Source organism: Cynocephalus volans, chromosome 6 (genome assembly GCF_027409185.1).
Source record: "Cynocephalus volans isolate mCynVol1 chromosome 6, mCynVol1.pri, whole genome shotgun sequence".
NCBI lineage: Eukaryota > Metazoa > Chordata > Mammalia > Dermoptera > Cynocephalidae > Cynocephalus > Cynocephalus volans.
Genome location: NC_084465.1, coordinates 64,311,080 through 64,328,533, shown reverse-complemented (window position 1 = coordinate 64,328,533; position 17,454 = coordinate 64,311,080). Strand labels below are relative to the sequence as shown.

At 39.2% G+C, this 17,454-nt stretch overlaps 1 protein-coding gene across 3 annotated transcripts in view; it reads right to left on the bottom strand.

The window, feature by feature from the left end:
- CDK14 (cyclin dependent kinase 14) overlaps positions 1-11,101 on the bottom strand; it is a 587,775-nt gene extending 576,674 nt beyond the window's left edge. For all 3 annotated transcript variants that reach the window (XM_063099015.1, XM_063099016.1, XM_063099017.1), the window contains exons 1-2: positions 10,779-11,101; positions 3,458-3,489 (exon numbers count right to left, since the gene is read on the bottom strand). In XM_063099015.1, coding sequence (XP_062955085.1) covers positions 3,458-3,489; positions 10,779-10,869 — 123 coding nt within the window. In that variant the 5' untranslated portion in view covers positions 10,870-11,101. The remainder of the gene's footprint in view (positions 1-3,457; positions 3,490-10,778) is intronic.
- Between the last annotated feature and the right edge of the window lie 6,353 nt (positions 11,102-17,454).

The following is a 17,454-nucleotide window of genomic DNA, read 5'->3' as shown; positions in this document are numbered from 1 at the left end:
TTGTTGTCGCACCCCAAACTGCAAAAGTTATGGCCACAGTACATAATAAGGGCTTAGTTAAGAGGGAAAAGGCATTAAGTCTATGAGTGGAAGACATGAACAGAATGTATTCCAACTGACAGCAATAGGGTTTGGTACTACCCAGTTTCAGGCATCTACTGGGGGTCTTTGAACGTATCCTCCGCAGATAAGGGGGAACTACTGTAATTCAGTCTAAGAATAAATAAACAAATAAGCTAATATTTTTTTCTCCTCTGTTCAAGGTCAAACATTAACACACGCTCTGGAGGAATCCTCTACATGAATCAGGGAGTAACAAGGAAACTCCAGCCCAGGCACCCAGGGAGGCCACTCCTTGGGCTAAGGAGCCCTCTTGCTCATAAACACTGAGTAAGGAGAGAGTCTCCACATACCTCAGACACTGACCCAGCCCTCAAATTTCAAGAAGCAAATCTGAGTTGAATTTCAATGGACTGTAGAGTGCCCTACCTCTAGGAGCGGAAAAGTGGAAAACCACGTGTTCAAGAAAACTTCTACCACTATAATCTGAAAATGATTACAGAACTCAGTTCTTCCTATTTATTTAGGCACAGATCTGGTGTTCTTTTCTAATCTTGATAAAACTGCAATTTTATATTGATTGTTATGTTCTTTAGAATCCTACATTTAGAGCTAGAAAATAACTTGAAGATCATAATCCAACTGACTGATTTTACAAATGAGAAAACTGAGGCTGAGGTAAATTAAATCACTTGCCCAAATAGCTAGGAAGTGGCAAAGGAGAATCCACATTGCCTGACACTCGAGTTCATCACTCTCTCTACTACTCTGCAACAGATGTTTACTCATATTCAACAGATATTTATTGAATGTTAACCATGTGCAACACACCCAGGGATTACAAAGCTGAATGCAGTCATCCTTTCATGGAATCTAAAAAATGGTGGGTTTTAGATAACAATTTCACAGTTTTAGTATGCAAATTATTATACAAAGCTTATAGGGAATTTTAGAGGAGTATCTGAAATTAAGTCTCCTCGTGGCCCTAATTCTTAATTTCTAACTGAATCCTTCCATTCTCTTTGTAGCCTCCTTCCAGCCACAAAAAGTGAATGCCATGGTGAGCTCAAAAATGATGATGATGATGAAGGCAATGAAAATTATAATACCAATTATAAGGCACTTACTGTATGTCAGCCATTATTCTAGAACATTTACACACATCACCTTATTGAATCCTCTCAACTACCTTAAGAAGGTACTATTATTATCTCTATTTTACAAAAGGTATGGAATTAATGAGTCAATTGTTCAATCAGAGGGTGGCTGTGTTAGGGTTTATACCCAGACATGCCTTCATTACCACTGTATCCCAAGCTCCTGGCCTTGGGTCTTTCTTTCTCTGATTAGCTAGAAATGACTTGGCCCCTCTAGATCTCAATTTCTTCATCTTTGAAATGATGGAGTGGGAAAATGATGATTTCCAATGGCTGTTCCAGGTCTAGAATTCTGTCATTTACTGACTTACAATAATTAAGCAATCTCTTGTGTCACAGCGGAAGGAAAATACTTAAAAGCTAAGGATGATTTTGCCCCAAATTACAAAATTCAGACCTTTGACTATGCAGAGGCTTCAGAATAAGGAGGAGAGGGGTACAGGTCTAATAGACCCTTAACCTTATACATCCTTAACCTTCATCTGGACTCCAGCCTCAGTTTTGTTTCGTGAGCACGTGTGTGCATGCACGCGCGCATGTGTGTGTGTGTTTTAAGGTAACAGTACAGCCACATGAAAGAATCATTAACAATGATAACAATTACAATCATCAACAATGGTGTTTAAGCAAGAAAAGAGATTTCTAAAATTCCTAATGATGATTAGGAAGAGTGTATAAAAACATGGGAAAATATAATTTTATAGGTTAAAAGAAAAAAGCAGGAAATAATAACAAGCTATGTTTCTTAAAACAGACAGGAAGAAGCAAGAACATTCAACATTGGTTGTACCTGGGTAACAGGATTTATAAGATTTTTCTTTCTCCTTTTCTTTATTTCTCTTTTTTTGTGTAAGCTTAAATTATCTCCATAATTAGAAGGGAGACCTTTCTTCACAGAGAAAAGGTGCCCAATATTCTCACATTGATTTTTTCCGAGAAGAAAGAAAACACTCTCATGAAAACATCTCAGTAACAATGCTGCAGAAATTCCAGAAATACAGGTTTGGAGGAAAACGCCATTATTATCTACTCTGAACAGGGAAGAAAAGATTCCTGTATTGCTTCAGGTCTAGAAGAATTAAGTTTTAGAGGATATTACAGGAATGCTGGCAGAGGAAGTTGTTCTGGAGTCCAGGGACACACAGCTTTGTAGAGCTCAGCCCAGGAAAAAAAGAACAGGTGCAGCAGATGAGGCAGCAGACCGTGGCAGCCAAATGACGCTGGCCCCATCCAGAAATCCTGGCCTGGAGCAGGTTCTCCCTGAGGGGACCTGCTGCACACCATGTTCAGCCACATGGCCAAGGGGACTTTCCATAAGCCCAACTGCCCTTTCCTCACTGAAGCACTGCAGTAGAGGGAGGAAAGGTAGCCTATTTCATGGAATACGTAACTGTTAAAACAAATCAACCAACCAACCCAAACTAATCCATGCTTTCATTAGGCTGTAGGGTAAGCACACTGTATAGATACATCTGTGTTCATGAGATATAAACATACACTATATATATACCACACAGATCAATGACTGTGGCTTTGGATGGTTACAATGAAACACTTTACTCTATAGCACTCTGAAAACATTTTATAAACACATTATTTCTCCAGTGATGCACACTTATACTACAAAAATCCAGGAAAGAGTGCAATTTAAAAATCACATTCAGGACGCTATTACTTACATATGAACCCTCCGCCTTGCTTGAAAAGGCTTTCTTTTTTTTTTTTTTTTTTTCACTACTTTGTAGCAAGCATATAAAGACAGATCTGATATAAACAGAATAGGAAAACTAGAACAGGAAAAGTCAGCTCCTCCTTTGGGACACTGACAGACAATATGTGGCATCAACACCACATCACACCCTGATTTAGCAGAGGTCCACAAGGGAACCATGGTGCCCAACTTACCAGGAGCTCCAGACTTGCCCTAAGTATGCACCACACACTGGGCTTCTCAAGCACCACCGCCAGCAAGAAGGCAACAACACAAAAGCCTGCATGTGTCTTTTAATTCGTTCATTTATTAATTTAAAAAGACATAGTTCTGTTGATTGCTACCAAAGTTCATTTGAACAATTATTAAAAATTTGAAAATAATATAATGTAACTAAACAGATGCTACCTCCTATTTGTTTGGTTTTCAAGGCTTTTTTCCTATGTTTCTAAGTGCAAAGTTGACACCTATTGACTTTATCTGTTAGTAATTAAATACATCTAACATTAGATAATGAAATTCAACCTACCTCATCAAAGGTGGTGTCGTCTTTCTTCAAAGCTATAAAATAAAAAGGGAAAGGAAACAGTCATTGTGAAACATCCCAAAGAGACTAAGTATCAAAGTTCTAGAAAACAGAAAAAAAACATAGCAGTATGGTGTTTTGTTTCAGAAAGTAAAATTGTTCCCAACGTGAATAACAATGTTATCATACAAATATAAAAACTGCAAATGAGAAAGAGCTATTTGCATAGCATGCATTGTTGTGAAACATTTTTCATAAACATGTAAATGGAACTATCCTCCCAAATATGGAAAAGAAGCATGCATATCTTTCCCCTATCTCTTCTTTAGTTGGAGTATGTTTTAGACGTGTAAAGGAATCACAAAGTAATCATACAGGAATTTTCCTTTAAACTCCTGGTTTTTTGAGCATATATCATGTGTGATGTATGAACCTTCCAAAATAATTGTTAGGATAACACCTACTCTTCATAGTGCCCTGAATGACATTTTCTTACTTATGAAAGACCAAGCATGTAAAATAAGCATTGCAGAGTAAGAGACGAAATTCAAACATTTCAACATGAAAAATTTTACAACAAAGTATTTCCAAAGAAAACAATACATTCAGAATATTTTACAGGAACCAGCAAATACTTCAAATTCATTTTAAATATACATAGCTTCAGAACTAGAATTTTATCACTCTAAAGAGAAAGAGAAGAATTTCACCTACAATTGCCAAATGTCTAGTTCTCTAAATCCTACAGTTACTTAGGATATTTCAAATTAAGAAGAATGCACAAAATAGTTAATTTATCGGAAACCACTAGTTGGGGCAAAGTTTCAAATTTACAGAACTGTGCGTAAGTGTTCTAGTCGGGATAGAAGCATTTGAATAGCTATTAATTGGAAGGTTATGTTCTAACAAAAGCAATGAAAGGAAAATTATTTTGGCAATTAAGCTCTGAGAAAAGTAATGTGCCTAAACTGAAGCTATCACACAAAAGCTTATACAGTCATGAGTTGTATAACGACATTTAGGTCAATGATGGACTGCTTATATAACAATAGTCCCATAAGATTTTAATGGCCTAGGTAGGCTACACCATCTAGGTTCATATAAGGACACTGTATGATGTTCACACAACAATGAAATTGCCTAAGTATGCATTTCTTGAATGCATCCTTAATAATTCCCCATTATTAAGCAGCTCATGGCTGTAATACATACTCTAGCAATCTTGAAAAGATTATTTTTTCTGTTTCATATTACAAATTTGCCTTTTCAAAAAGATCAAGAAATATGTGATTGCAGTGGTGAGTTAAGGGAGATGCCAGTAGGCTGACGAAGATAAAACTTTTCTAAAGCTTAACTGTTAGTCTTTCCCTTTTGCTTCAAACTGATCTATAATAGATTACTTTCTTTATTAGAGAACACTTTCTTCTGAATGGAAAATAAAAAGACAGCCCTTTGTCCCAGTCTCAAGTGGCTTATCTTAAACTCAATTACCTGCACATGTTTTATTATGTACGGTATTTGACTTAACTTACATTAAATCTAAAATAACCTATTCTGAAAAAAATATATAAGATCCTAGAGGATTCCCAATGGCTACATTTTCACTAGAATTTAACTTCTAATCTAGAAGACTCTCTTTAAATATCAGTCAAGAGCGTTACTATACTATGGTATACTCCGTACTTCCTCAGCCCAAGGAGTGTCCTTTAATTAACACACTTGACTAGTGAGTCCTTTACAAAATATTAGTGATATAATTCTAAATACAAACAAGTTGCTCCATCCAAAACGCTAAATTTTTTGGAATAAGAAATTAATGGCCGAGCTGGCCAGTTAGCTAAGTTGGTTAGAGTGCAGTGTCATAACACCAAGGTCAAGGGTTTGGATCCCCATACTGGGCAGCCACGAAAAGAAAAACAGAATTGCTCATTGATTTCAAACACATAGTCACATATAAGCAAATTATTGTACATCCTCACACCTAGCTCATTTAACAAAGATTAATGAAACACACACTGACTGCTGCCATGCACAAACTTTCAAATATATTGATGGCACTTGGATGTGTTGTACCCCAAAAACTCATGTGGAAATGTGATCCCCAATGTGGCAGTGTTGGAAACTGATTGAGTCATGGGGCAGATCCTTCATGAATGGATTAATGCTCTCCCTTGGGGATGGGGCAGTAATGAGTTCTCGCTCTATTAGTTCCCGTGAGAGCTGGTTGTTTAAAAAGACTCTGGCACCTCTGTTCTCTCTCTCTTGCTTCTCTCTTGCTTCCTCTCGCCATGTGATCTGCCTGTACTCCCTGGCTGCCTGCCACTTTCCACCATAGGTAGAAGCAGCCTGAGGCTCGTGCCAGATGCAGCTGTCCCAGAATTGTAAGCCAAATAAACCTCTGTTCTTTATAAATCACCCAGTCTCAGGTATTTCTGTTATAGCAACACAAATGGACTAATACATATATTTTCTTTACTTTGAACATTATAAAAGTTCTGGAAATTTAGCCATGTGTTTTCTTAACTGAAACATCCAATAAGAACTATAGTTCATACCATCACTTAGGATACTGCAAATATGGAATGAAGATCCTCAAGTTGAGAAATGAAGAGAGCAGAAAACTAAAATGTCTTGAACATCCAGACTAGACCATTTACTTCTTGCCTACTAAGTCCTGACAGTTCCCCTGACATTCTGGATGAAGAGGCGGGATCTAGATGTACCAAGAGAAGGAGAAAACATAAGAAGGAATTGCAGGTGCATCTGATAAGATACAAGGAACAGGAGGCCAGATACTCCCGCCTGCTCAATACTCTCAAACTCAGGGCACCATAGGGGGGGAACGTTTTAAGACCAAGAAGTTCAATACTTCATTGAAATCTTTCATTGCTAGATTGACACCTTACATGGTTTCTTCTAAGTATTGATTCCTTGCCCTAAACGGCAGTTAACAGTGACAACAAAGACTAAATAAAGGTGTCTTCACCAGGTATTTATCAGATCATTGATGAATAAACTCTGATCTAAACAAGCAGACATCTCTTTATGGATTACATTCCCTTAATGTCATCAATCATTCATGTAAACGTAAACCCACAATTGTCTTTAAAGATATCAGGAAATAACAAGCATATCGCATTATTCTGGATTAACAAAGGGGCATATATTAAACCATTTCAGATGATCAGATATTCTAGACATTGCTTCCTCTAGAAAGCTTCCAGTGATCTACCAAGATGAAAGTGGTGTTCCTGCTATGTTCCCCAACAACAAATTGTGCTAATTTTCATAGTAAAATTGTCAATGCCCATTCACTGGCCTGTATTCCCTTAAAATCCTTAAGGACAGGGACCAGCCATATTGGTCACTGAATCTGAGTACCAGAACAATACCTAGCACATAGGTGGTACTCAATAATTATCTGTTCAATTAATGAGTCCTACCTCAATGGCAAAAGAATAGCATCTTACATTTAGAGACACATTAAAGTTTTGGTATATGAAAACCATACACTATTCTCTTATGAAAAGATCATTCATATAAATTCCATTTCATAGTTTTCAAATTAAAATCTTTTAAAACTGCATTGGGAGAGGATATTGTACAATAGCTAAATTTATGTCTGCACCTTTAACCTTACACTTCTCTTTGATAGAATGAATTTATCAAATGATAACTGAATTCTAGAATTACACATTTATAGCATAAGATAACAAATCCAAAAATTCAGTGTAATCACAACCCCTCCCTTTTATTCAGTTCTCTCACAAACCACATCCTTTAAGAAATGGTATACATGCAGTTCATCTCAAATATCATTAGTATGAACTTCCCTTCTCTGGAGATAATACAAATATATGTAATGAAATGCATTCAAATGAACATGAAGAAATGTCGGTTTAACCTTAATCATACATGGGATATTACACAAAGCCTTTCTCTTCCTAGGCTATCATTCGAAAGTAAAAAAGAAACAAAGAAAGAAAAGAAGAAACGAATTTTAAAATATTTAAACTATTCAACAACTAAGTTCCCCCATTTGTCTTTGTTAGCCTAAATTAGAAAAAAAAAAAAAAAAAAAGTGTGACACAGCTAAAGTAATTCCTAAGTAAGTGACCACCCTGACACTATTTAGCAGAAAACCATAAATACTCACTACTGGGGAGTAAAATTCAATTATACTCATCTTGTAAAAGAACCATAGCTATATTATAGTCACTCCCTGGCAGATGTCATAAATTAGAGCACTATGGCTTGAAAGCCAATGTGTTTCATTAGACCTTTTCTAATGTAGTAATCTCACATCAGCTGTATTTGGGGTGTGCAGTGACAAAGTCAGCATGATCTCTGATGTGTGAATAAATTAAACATTAACATGCTACTTTTATGTATTCAGAATTATTATTAATAATAAATATTGATTGGATATCCCATACTTTCGAACATTGTCCTCATTTTCTACAGATGAATTATTAGTAATCTCTTATGGCTAAACAATAATATTGAACATTTCACCATAAAACAAGCAACACTTCTGAATCATACTAAAATGGCAAAACAAAGTCACTATGTTTTTTCAAAAACCATCTTAGATTGGTTAAAGGGAATGAATATACTGTGATGTTGGATTATTCAACAGGAATAAACCATTCATTCTTTGATCTCCTCATGAAGAACCAATGAAGAAAGGAGGACGACAGAAGATAAACAGAGAAATTGGAAGGAATAATTACAGCTTCCAGCACTGATCCTCACCGTGTGATAGATATTGCACTAGATATTTTATGTATTTTATCCAATTTAATCTGCACAACAACCTTATGAATATTTACAGGTGATGATTCAGGGGTCTAGGGGAAATTCTACCAGATGCCTAAGGCACACAGCAAGCAGGGAAAATGGGGTTCAAACCTAGGCCTGCCTAACTCTAAAATGCATCCTCTTTCCAGGCTGGCTATACTACAAAGTCAGTGGCCATCTCTTCTGCTTTTTCTTGCTTTCTAGCTATAAGAGCAGTATGTCAATCTAATGCAATCCCTATAATAATAATAATGATAAAATAGTGGGAATGTTTATTGAGTATTTATTATATACCACACAGAACATCATATACATTATTTCACTAAGTGCCAACAACAAAACTGAGTTGTACATGAAAACTGAAGCTCAGAGAAGTTAAGGGACCTGTCCAAGTTCACTAAGTAGCAATACCGGGAATCCTCAGCCCATCTGACACACAGCCCACATTCCTAACTCTTACACTATATAACCTCATAGTAAAGCCACAATTCAACAGCCTCTAGCACCTCCAAAATCCTTAAATGATCAGAATAATTTCACTGCTTTTGATTTTGCAAATAAAATAGAAAACATCAAAAAAATAGAAAAGAAAGATGTATTTTTCTGTAATACTATTTCTAATAAATGTCTTGCACTTGGTAAACAACTATAATAGTTTAAAACTTCAATACTTCCTTTTACAGTATTCCACAATGAGACTTGCTATTGATAATCATGACACTCCATCAATACAAGAAATAATCAGTTATGTTCACTTCGCTGTACTCTGTTTCCTAAAGCAAGGATATAAAATCCACTAGATCTTAGACAACATTTTAACAAGTTGGACTTAAAAAGGAGTTTCACCTCACTAAATCTCAGTAAGCTAGAAAATCCAATTAACTATAATACCCCATTTGCCAGCATTGTAGTTAATCAGATTTTACTGATTGTCGATCAAAACCTTGAAATTATTTAAACATAAGGAATTTTTATATTAATGTCCTTGGTTTCTTACTGAGACTCAACTGCAATGAATTATTTAACACAAAACTGGATGGGCTCCAACAGAGTCATTAGCATTAGTAAATATACAGTTAATGTGTTTTAGAACAGGGCTTAATGGACTGCAGAACCCACCTCTGTGACAGTTTGGGCTGGGGGCTGAAATATCCTTGTTAATAATGCACACAACTCAACACCTCACTCTCTCACGCTCTTCTTGGCTTCAAACTTCATTTTCATGTAGGGACTCCCCATACACATCCCTAACCCTGAAGAGTGAAAAGGGCAAATATCCAATACATATAATAAATAAAACCAGGACTAAATATTGGTTTCACACCATAACTTTTCAGTCTTCTTGGGAAAGATTTTGTATACCAACACAGAATTTTAAGTCAAAAGACAACAAAAAACTTGGCTAAATTTTGATCCACGTTTTCTCTCACTTGAAGAAAGTTTGCATATTTTACAATGAACGGGTGGAACAAGGCCTATAATACTCATGTGCACTCCAAGGTTTTATTTTAAGGAATTAAGCACCTTTATGCTTAATTTCCATTAACACCTTCATTAACATGGATGACATGTTAAACAAGTGAAACAAAGGCTAGAAAGCTTCTTAGAGACTCTGAGGGGTTACTTTTTGTGCTTGCAGGATCCTCTTGCTGGCAGCAGATATCTGTAACAATGAAAGTTATGACAGTAGGGGAGGCAGCCAAGTCTTCGGTTAAAAGGGGTTTTCTATGGCCAACACTCAAAATCGAACAAACCCATTCCCCGTGACACTGTTATCACCCTGTTATAGTCTGTGGCATGGATTTATTCTTAAGCGTCCTAAACGTTCCTCTGTCGGTTGTGAGTCGATTGGTGGGTTTAAAGACAATAAGCTCCAGCAAATGGAACAAGTTCGGGAGACTTATTCCCAAATGTCCAGTGGATAACTCCACAGAGCACATTTCTCTCCAGCAGCGGGAACATTCAGAGACCTCGGTACTGAACACCCAAATCTCGCTTTCTAGGACCTGAAGTACCGAACAAAAGGTCCCAAGGTATCTGTCCCACTTCTCTTAAGGTTGGATATGTTAAACAATACAAGAGCACAACCCAACGTTTCACCAATTTCCAAAGCTAAATGACTGACTAAACACCCAGCACCAAAGCCTGCGAGCCAAAAAAAGATAGCAAATGACCTGAGTGGCCGCGCAGCCCGGTGCGTGGCGGGGCACGGGGTGTCCCCTCGCCCGTGCCCCGCGGGTGCGAAGGAGCCGGCAGTAGTGGCGGTCAGGGGGAGCCCAAACTGTAGGCTTGACAGAGTCCACAAACGAACCCCTAGGCCCTGGGGGAGGGGGTGTCTCTCCGTTCCGTCGTCGCCCTCCCCCGGGTCCCCAGCTGTTCCCTCGATCCCCCGCCCGAAGCGCACCCCACGTTCGCCCGGGGTGGCAGCCGCATGGCTCGTGCAGGGAACGCGGCGGGAGCGCGGGGACGAGGCTGAGGGCGCCGGGGCCGCCGGGCGGGGTGCCGGGGGCAGCGCACCACTCACCGATGCGACTGAAACTCTCCGACAAAGTTCTCCTCAACTTCTTCATCTTGCCGATCTTCTCGGCCGGCTGCGGCTCAATGAGGTCGCACATCTGGACGACGCGGGGCCCGGGTAACTTCCCCAAACTGGTCCAGAGCGGGGCGCAGACAACGGCGAGGGCGCGCGGCGCGGGGAAGGCGGCGCCTCCTCCTCCTCCTCCGCCTCCTCCCGCGCCGGGAGGCGACGCGCAGGGCTCGGGAGGCGAGCGGCTGGTGGCAGGCTCCGCTCGGGCCTGGGCCGCGGCTAGGCGGGCGGGGGCGTTTTACGTGGTGCCGGGGGCGGCCGCGATCGCCGCCGCCGTGGTGGCCCCGCGCCGCGCCGCCGCCGCCGCACGGCTCATTTTCCCTTCTTTTGTAACCGAGAGAAGCTCGGCCGGCGGCCGGAGGAGGCGGCGGGCGGGGAACAAGTGCGGGAGCCGCGGTCGGCCCCGTGCGTGGGGCGCGGGCGGGGAGAAGTTCTCAGCCCCTAGTTGCGGGCGTTTGGCAGAAAGAGAACCGCCGCTCACACTGCCCCTCCCGCCGCCCTGCCCCGCCCCGCCCCGCCTCGCCCCGCCTCCCCCTTGGCGAAAGCCCCCTGGCGCGGGACCCCGGCGGCACCTCGGCTCTGCGCTCCCAGCCCGCGTACTCTGCTGCCCTCCCGGGCCCGCTGGCGCCCCCTCCCGGCCGCCCCCGCGCTCCGGGACCACGGCCCGCGGAGGGCAGTGAAGGGGCAGGGCTGGGAGTGGGCCGCGTCTGGGGACTGCGTCTCGGACTGGCGGAGGCGACCGAAAGGAAATGGGCTGAGTCCCGATCCTTTCAGCGGGCTTCTCCTTGCCACGAACGCATGTGGAAAGGGCGCGGAGTTGAGTGGGGGGAGGCCGCCAGGACTGCTTCTCGGATGGAATGCGCTAAGGCCTCGGGACGCATTCAGGTGTAGGGGTGACTTTTTTATCTGGCCGAGGAAGCTGCGAAGTGAAATATCCGAAGGGAAACGTGGGCCCGTTTTTTGAGGGTCAAGTGCAGAAGTGGAAGCTTCAACCGTAACCCCCCAGAAGGCAGTGCCCGTGCTGCTTCCCTCATCCCGATCTCTGACATTTGGTGACAGGTATATAGATGTAGGTGATTTCTGATTTGAATACCCAGTTCTGCAGTGAATAGCAAACACAACCCTTGGTCTGTTTATATCCCATTTTTACAGTGTATTTCTGATTTGGAAAACATGATGGCTGAAAAGATGCTGACCTCCTTTTGCCCCATCTCAAAACAAGAACTTTAAAAAGGAGTGGGGAGGCTTTATGAAATCCCAAAATAAGCAGTTCCGTCAGCAAACACACAGCGTCTTCATTCTAATAAAGTCTGCAGACATCAGTCTCCCAGGGGGGAGAGAAGGAAGATGGGGGAGGGGCTGAATGTGTTGATTCGGGGCCAGAAACTCCTTATGAATAGAAATATTAGTAATCTTGAGTCATCTGGCTGTGTAAGTAATAGGAGCTTGTGAGGGTGTGACAATGCTGTTTGGTTTAAAGGAAGTTTTGGGGAGTTTGTGTTTTGGTAAAAGATTTTTATCTTGAAACAAAAACTAGCCCCCTGGCCTTCCTTAAATTGTGAGGTAAAACACTGATTTGTTCTGCCCTGTACTGAGCACCTTATAGGGTCTTGATGGATTGCCGCTGATGAAAGACAGGAAGTCAAGCCAAGTGGTGAAGCACAGGAGGGCCAGGAATTCGTCAGGAAAGTCAGTATGAGTTAAAACGCAATGATGTTGGATCCTGGCAGGCATAATCTAGATCATTACAGACAGCACCAAGTGTGGCCTCATACAGGAAAAAGTTTGACTTTTACCACTTCCTCGCGTTAGTTCGGGAGAAAGTTATCAGCAGTTATGAATGAAAAGACAAAAGCACCCAATCAAAACACTGATGGTTTCTACAAGTCAACAAAGGTGAAGAAATATTCGTTAATTTAATAAATTTGGGCTACTTTATGTCTGCGGCTGTGCTATTATTCACTCTGACAATGGCTGTTTCAAATATATATATATGTGTGTGTGTTAAATATATCTTTGTTTCACCTCCCCAGTATTTCTGACTTAAGAAAAGAGTCAACTTCTGCTTAAACAAATTATGGTATATGCATACAAATATTTAGTATGCAGCCATTTTTAAAAATGAAATAGATCAATATGTACTGATGTATAAATATGTCTAGGGTAAGTCATGGGGGAAGCATCTTTAATATCAAACCATTTGTGGAAAAAACATGTACGTGTATATATGTTTCTATATACATAGAAAATTTCTGGGAAAAAAAAAATGTTAAGAGTATGTACCCAGAACAGGGAGAACTTTTCCTTTGCACATTATACCTTTAAACATAGTTTGAATGTTTACCCAAACAATGCATTACTTTTATAGTGATAAAAATACTAATTTAAAACATAATAAATGTTTATTTCTTTTTTCCCTACCGCACTCCAAAACTTCAGCTCTCCCATCTCCAAAAAAAACTTCACCCAATTTCAACAGTAATTGCAATTGCAGGATAAACAGTTGTTCATCATGGAACAAATAAAGCTTGGCAATTACAAATAACCAACTTCCTATTATATGTTTATCTGCTCCCTTTCTTGGTTTTTTGGTTCTATTTTTTTTTTCTTTTTTTCTTTTCTTTTTGGTGGCTGGCTGGTACAAGGATCCAAACCCTTGACCTTGGTGTTATCAGCACCATGCTTTAACCAACTGAGCTATCCCGTCAACCCTATCACATTAAAATGGTAAATTTTGAAAGAAGCTGCAGTATAAAGAAGGAAATTTTCAATTTTGTGCTTTTAACATATGTACACTTACATTTTAGGATTCAACTCTTTCTATGGTTATTTATTTCAATTTTTTCTTCACCTTAGAATGTAAGTTTCCTGAGGGCAGGGACCCTAAAATATGAAAGGAACAGTGCCTATTTCATGAGAGGACTTAAAGGTAATGTTTGTCAAATGAATGTAGAATGGATTGCTGCCACTGAGAAGTGATGTGTTGTCCTTGGAAACAAAGATGACTATACAGCATCTGTGTGGCATATGTATTTTCAGTGGGAGGATGGATCTGTGCCAGTTCTCCATCTGAACTTCTGGTTTACAAAATTATAGTTTTGGATGGCCTGAATTAAAGGTGCAGTGTCTCAGTACAAACAGATAAGCTTTTGTAGGGGCTGAACCCAACATGGGCTGACCTTAACCAAATTCATCAATTAAATTACGCAAGGGTATTAAGCCTGGAGTAGTAGCAACAGTGGCTAGGAACCCAGAATTCATGAGTTCTAGTTCCTACTCTATCACTGTTGTGTGGCCTTAGACAAGTAAATGATTTTACTCACTTCTTTATAAAATGAGGGGCTTGAACTAGATGACCTCTAGACTCATTCACAGCTGCAAAATTCTAATTCTAAATTTAATAGTGAAATTTCCTCTCTCCTAGCTTACATACTAAAGGTAGACACAGTAATGAAGGGTAACTCATAGCAAAGACGATCTATTGACAAAAATTATTTGAAATTTAAGATACATTATTCCTAGCAATATTATACAGAATTATGCTTTTATTATAAAATAAAATATTATGGATCTTACTATTGATCTTTTCCACATAAGAAAAATAGCAGGCTAATATGCTGGCAATAGATTTTAAGGGAAAGAATTCTAATCCAAATAAGATGAAATATAGAGGATTTGATTAGAATCCAAAGTACCAGCAAAAGCAGAAGCAGACTTACTAACCTGAAACAATATGAAAATATATTGTCAGAGAAAAGGAATTCATGAAACAAGGATACCACGGACATAAAGAATAGAGTTGGAAAATAAAGTTTAAAAAAGAAAATAGTAGTTTATTAATGTAAAATTTTAGAATTTAGCCGAAGTGTAGATTAAGACATGCAGTCAGAGTATAGTTATTAAAGTGGTGGAAATTTACATAATTAAATATCCTGTTAGAACTCTAAACAGTCACCCTAGTTAATTATTTTTAGGATCAAACATTATCCTCCTCCACATCCAGGAACTGAAGTAGCACAAGGTTAAGTGACTTATACCTAGTTCTCATTGAGTCAGTCATCAGTGAAATTGGTACATGGAATCTAAAACTCTTGTCATTGACTCTTATGTTCAAACTGTTGGACAATGTCCAGTTTTATGGGTTCCTTTTTTTTTTTTTTTTTTTTTTTTTTTTTTTTGACAAAGAGCCAATTGAAATCAGAAAAGGGAGGAAACAGAAGGTTGCAAAAACCAGTGTAGTCAGACTCAGGTAGATGGCAGTTCCCCCATCTCTCCGCCTCATTCCATCAGCCATTCATTGCCTGCTCAGTCCTAATTCAGATCATTTTCACATTTACAGAAATTGCTCTCTGCTGATATAAACCTCCAGGCTTGTGCAGGAATAAGATCTACATTTGCCTGATGGTTTTATAGGCGGTTCTATATTTTTTTCATCATACATTTCAAGAGACTTAGGGACGTAAGTAAATTGATCTACTTGCAAATAACTGTAGGAAGAGCAAAAGTTGCAAAAACATCCAAATGATGCTAAATATAAATTAGCTCAGAATAGTTTTGAAGAAAAGAAACTACCAGGGTCAAAGAATGCATTGAAAAACTGGTGAATTCCCTCTGCTATTAAACCATACTTAAATATTATAATGGTATATCATTCATGTTTTTCATTGCTATATAATTTGTACTATAGAAATTTATGTGTGAGTATATCTACCGCCATTCCTAGTAAGATACAATTCAATTATACTCTTTGATGTTACTTGTGTGTATGGCACAAATGTGTCAACTAAGGGTCCTCATTTATGAATGTCACCCATTTCAATGTATCATGTTGTATGCATCAGAACTAAACTTCAGGGGCCAGTCCTGTGATCGAACTCTAGATTTGGACGTGACAATGGTCGGAAGCTAATACTTTAGTGAACTAAAATCTTACACCTTTTGGTCAGTTCAGATGAGTCCTGTTAGAACAATTAAAATGCAGCTCTCCTATCTAAAACATCCTAACCTTCCCTCCCAAGGTCATTGACAGTTCATCTGTACTCACATGTCTATTCTAATCTAGTACTTACAAGCCAAAAAAGGTATCTGTAGGATAATCATATCAATAGTGTCATTGCGCATGTCACATTCCCTACCTAAAATGACTTACTATGTGTGATTTTTAAATGTGACTGAAATAGCTGTTGGTTTTTTTAACAGGCTATGAATTGATTATCTCGTTTTATCTTAAGCCACAGAACTCTGAGACATTGTCATTATCACTATGTTACACAAGGAAGAGGGCCTAGAGATACTAAGAGAATGTGCCCAAAATCATCACACAGGTTTCAGTTTTACATTGAGACACACTTTTGGTTACCAAAAAGTTTTCTTTTATGAAAGCTTTTTTTGTAGTATCATGTATGTAATTTTCTTTTTCTTTTGATTTACTTTGGATATAATCGTGGTTATCCTTATTGTTCAGAAAGAAACTTTTCTGAAGCCAAGAGAGTTCAAGGAACTAGCCAAACTCAGCAGGTTAATGGATGGATCAAAACTCCTAAATTCTAATACTGTATTTTGCTTTTTCCTACCTATGGGAAAGAAATAAAAAGTGTGGTATTAAAAGATGTTTCAGATGACTTAGAAAAAGAGGCTCCATTCTACTCTAATTGGTGTTTGTAAATGAACTAAATTTTTTTTATTGAAACATCATTGCTTATACATATTTGTGGGGTACAGATTTGAATATCAGTACAATACGTGATGATCAAATCAGGATAATTAGTATACTCATCTTTACAAAATGTAATCATTCTTTGTGACCTTTAACCAATTTTTCGCTAATCCCCTTCCCCTCCCCCTTTCCCACCTCTAATAACCACAGTTCTTTTCTCTCCTTTTGGAAGTCCAGCATATTATTGTGGTTGTTTCTTTCTTTCTTATTTCTTATTTCTTTATTTATTTATTAGCTCCCAAGTTTGAGTGAGGACATGTGGTATTTCTCTTTCTGTGCCTGGCTTATTGCACTTAACATAATTTTCTCCAAGTTCATCAATGTTGCTGAGAATGGCAAAAAAAAGAAAACTAAACATTTTAAAATTATCACTCGTTGAACCATTGCTACATGCTAGACACTTAATGACATTACCTCTAATCTCACCATAACCCTATGAGGTATCTTTTTTTTTTTTTTTTTTTTTTGTCTTTTTGTGACCAGTAAGGGGATCGCAACCCTTGGCGTGGTGTCACCCGCACCGCGCTCAGCCAGTGAGCGCACCGGCCATTCCTATATAGGATCCGAACCCGCCGCGGAAGCGCGGCTGCACTCCCAAGCGCTGCACTCTCCCGAGTGCGCCAAGGGGCCGGCCCTGAGGTATCTTTTATTATCCTATTTTACAGGTGAGAAAACTAAGGCCCACAGAGATCAAATTGGTTTCTTAAAACCCTTCAGCTGATTAAATATTAAAATTATAGGAGAATTAGAAAATCACAATTTTGGAACCCCCAGTGTAATAAATGAGTGAGGCAAATAAATCACCAGACGTAAAGTTGTTGAGTAAAGCATATCACATGGTAATTGTCTTAGTCTTTTTGGGCTGTTTTAACAAAAATACCATAAACAGTGTGGCTT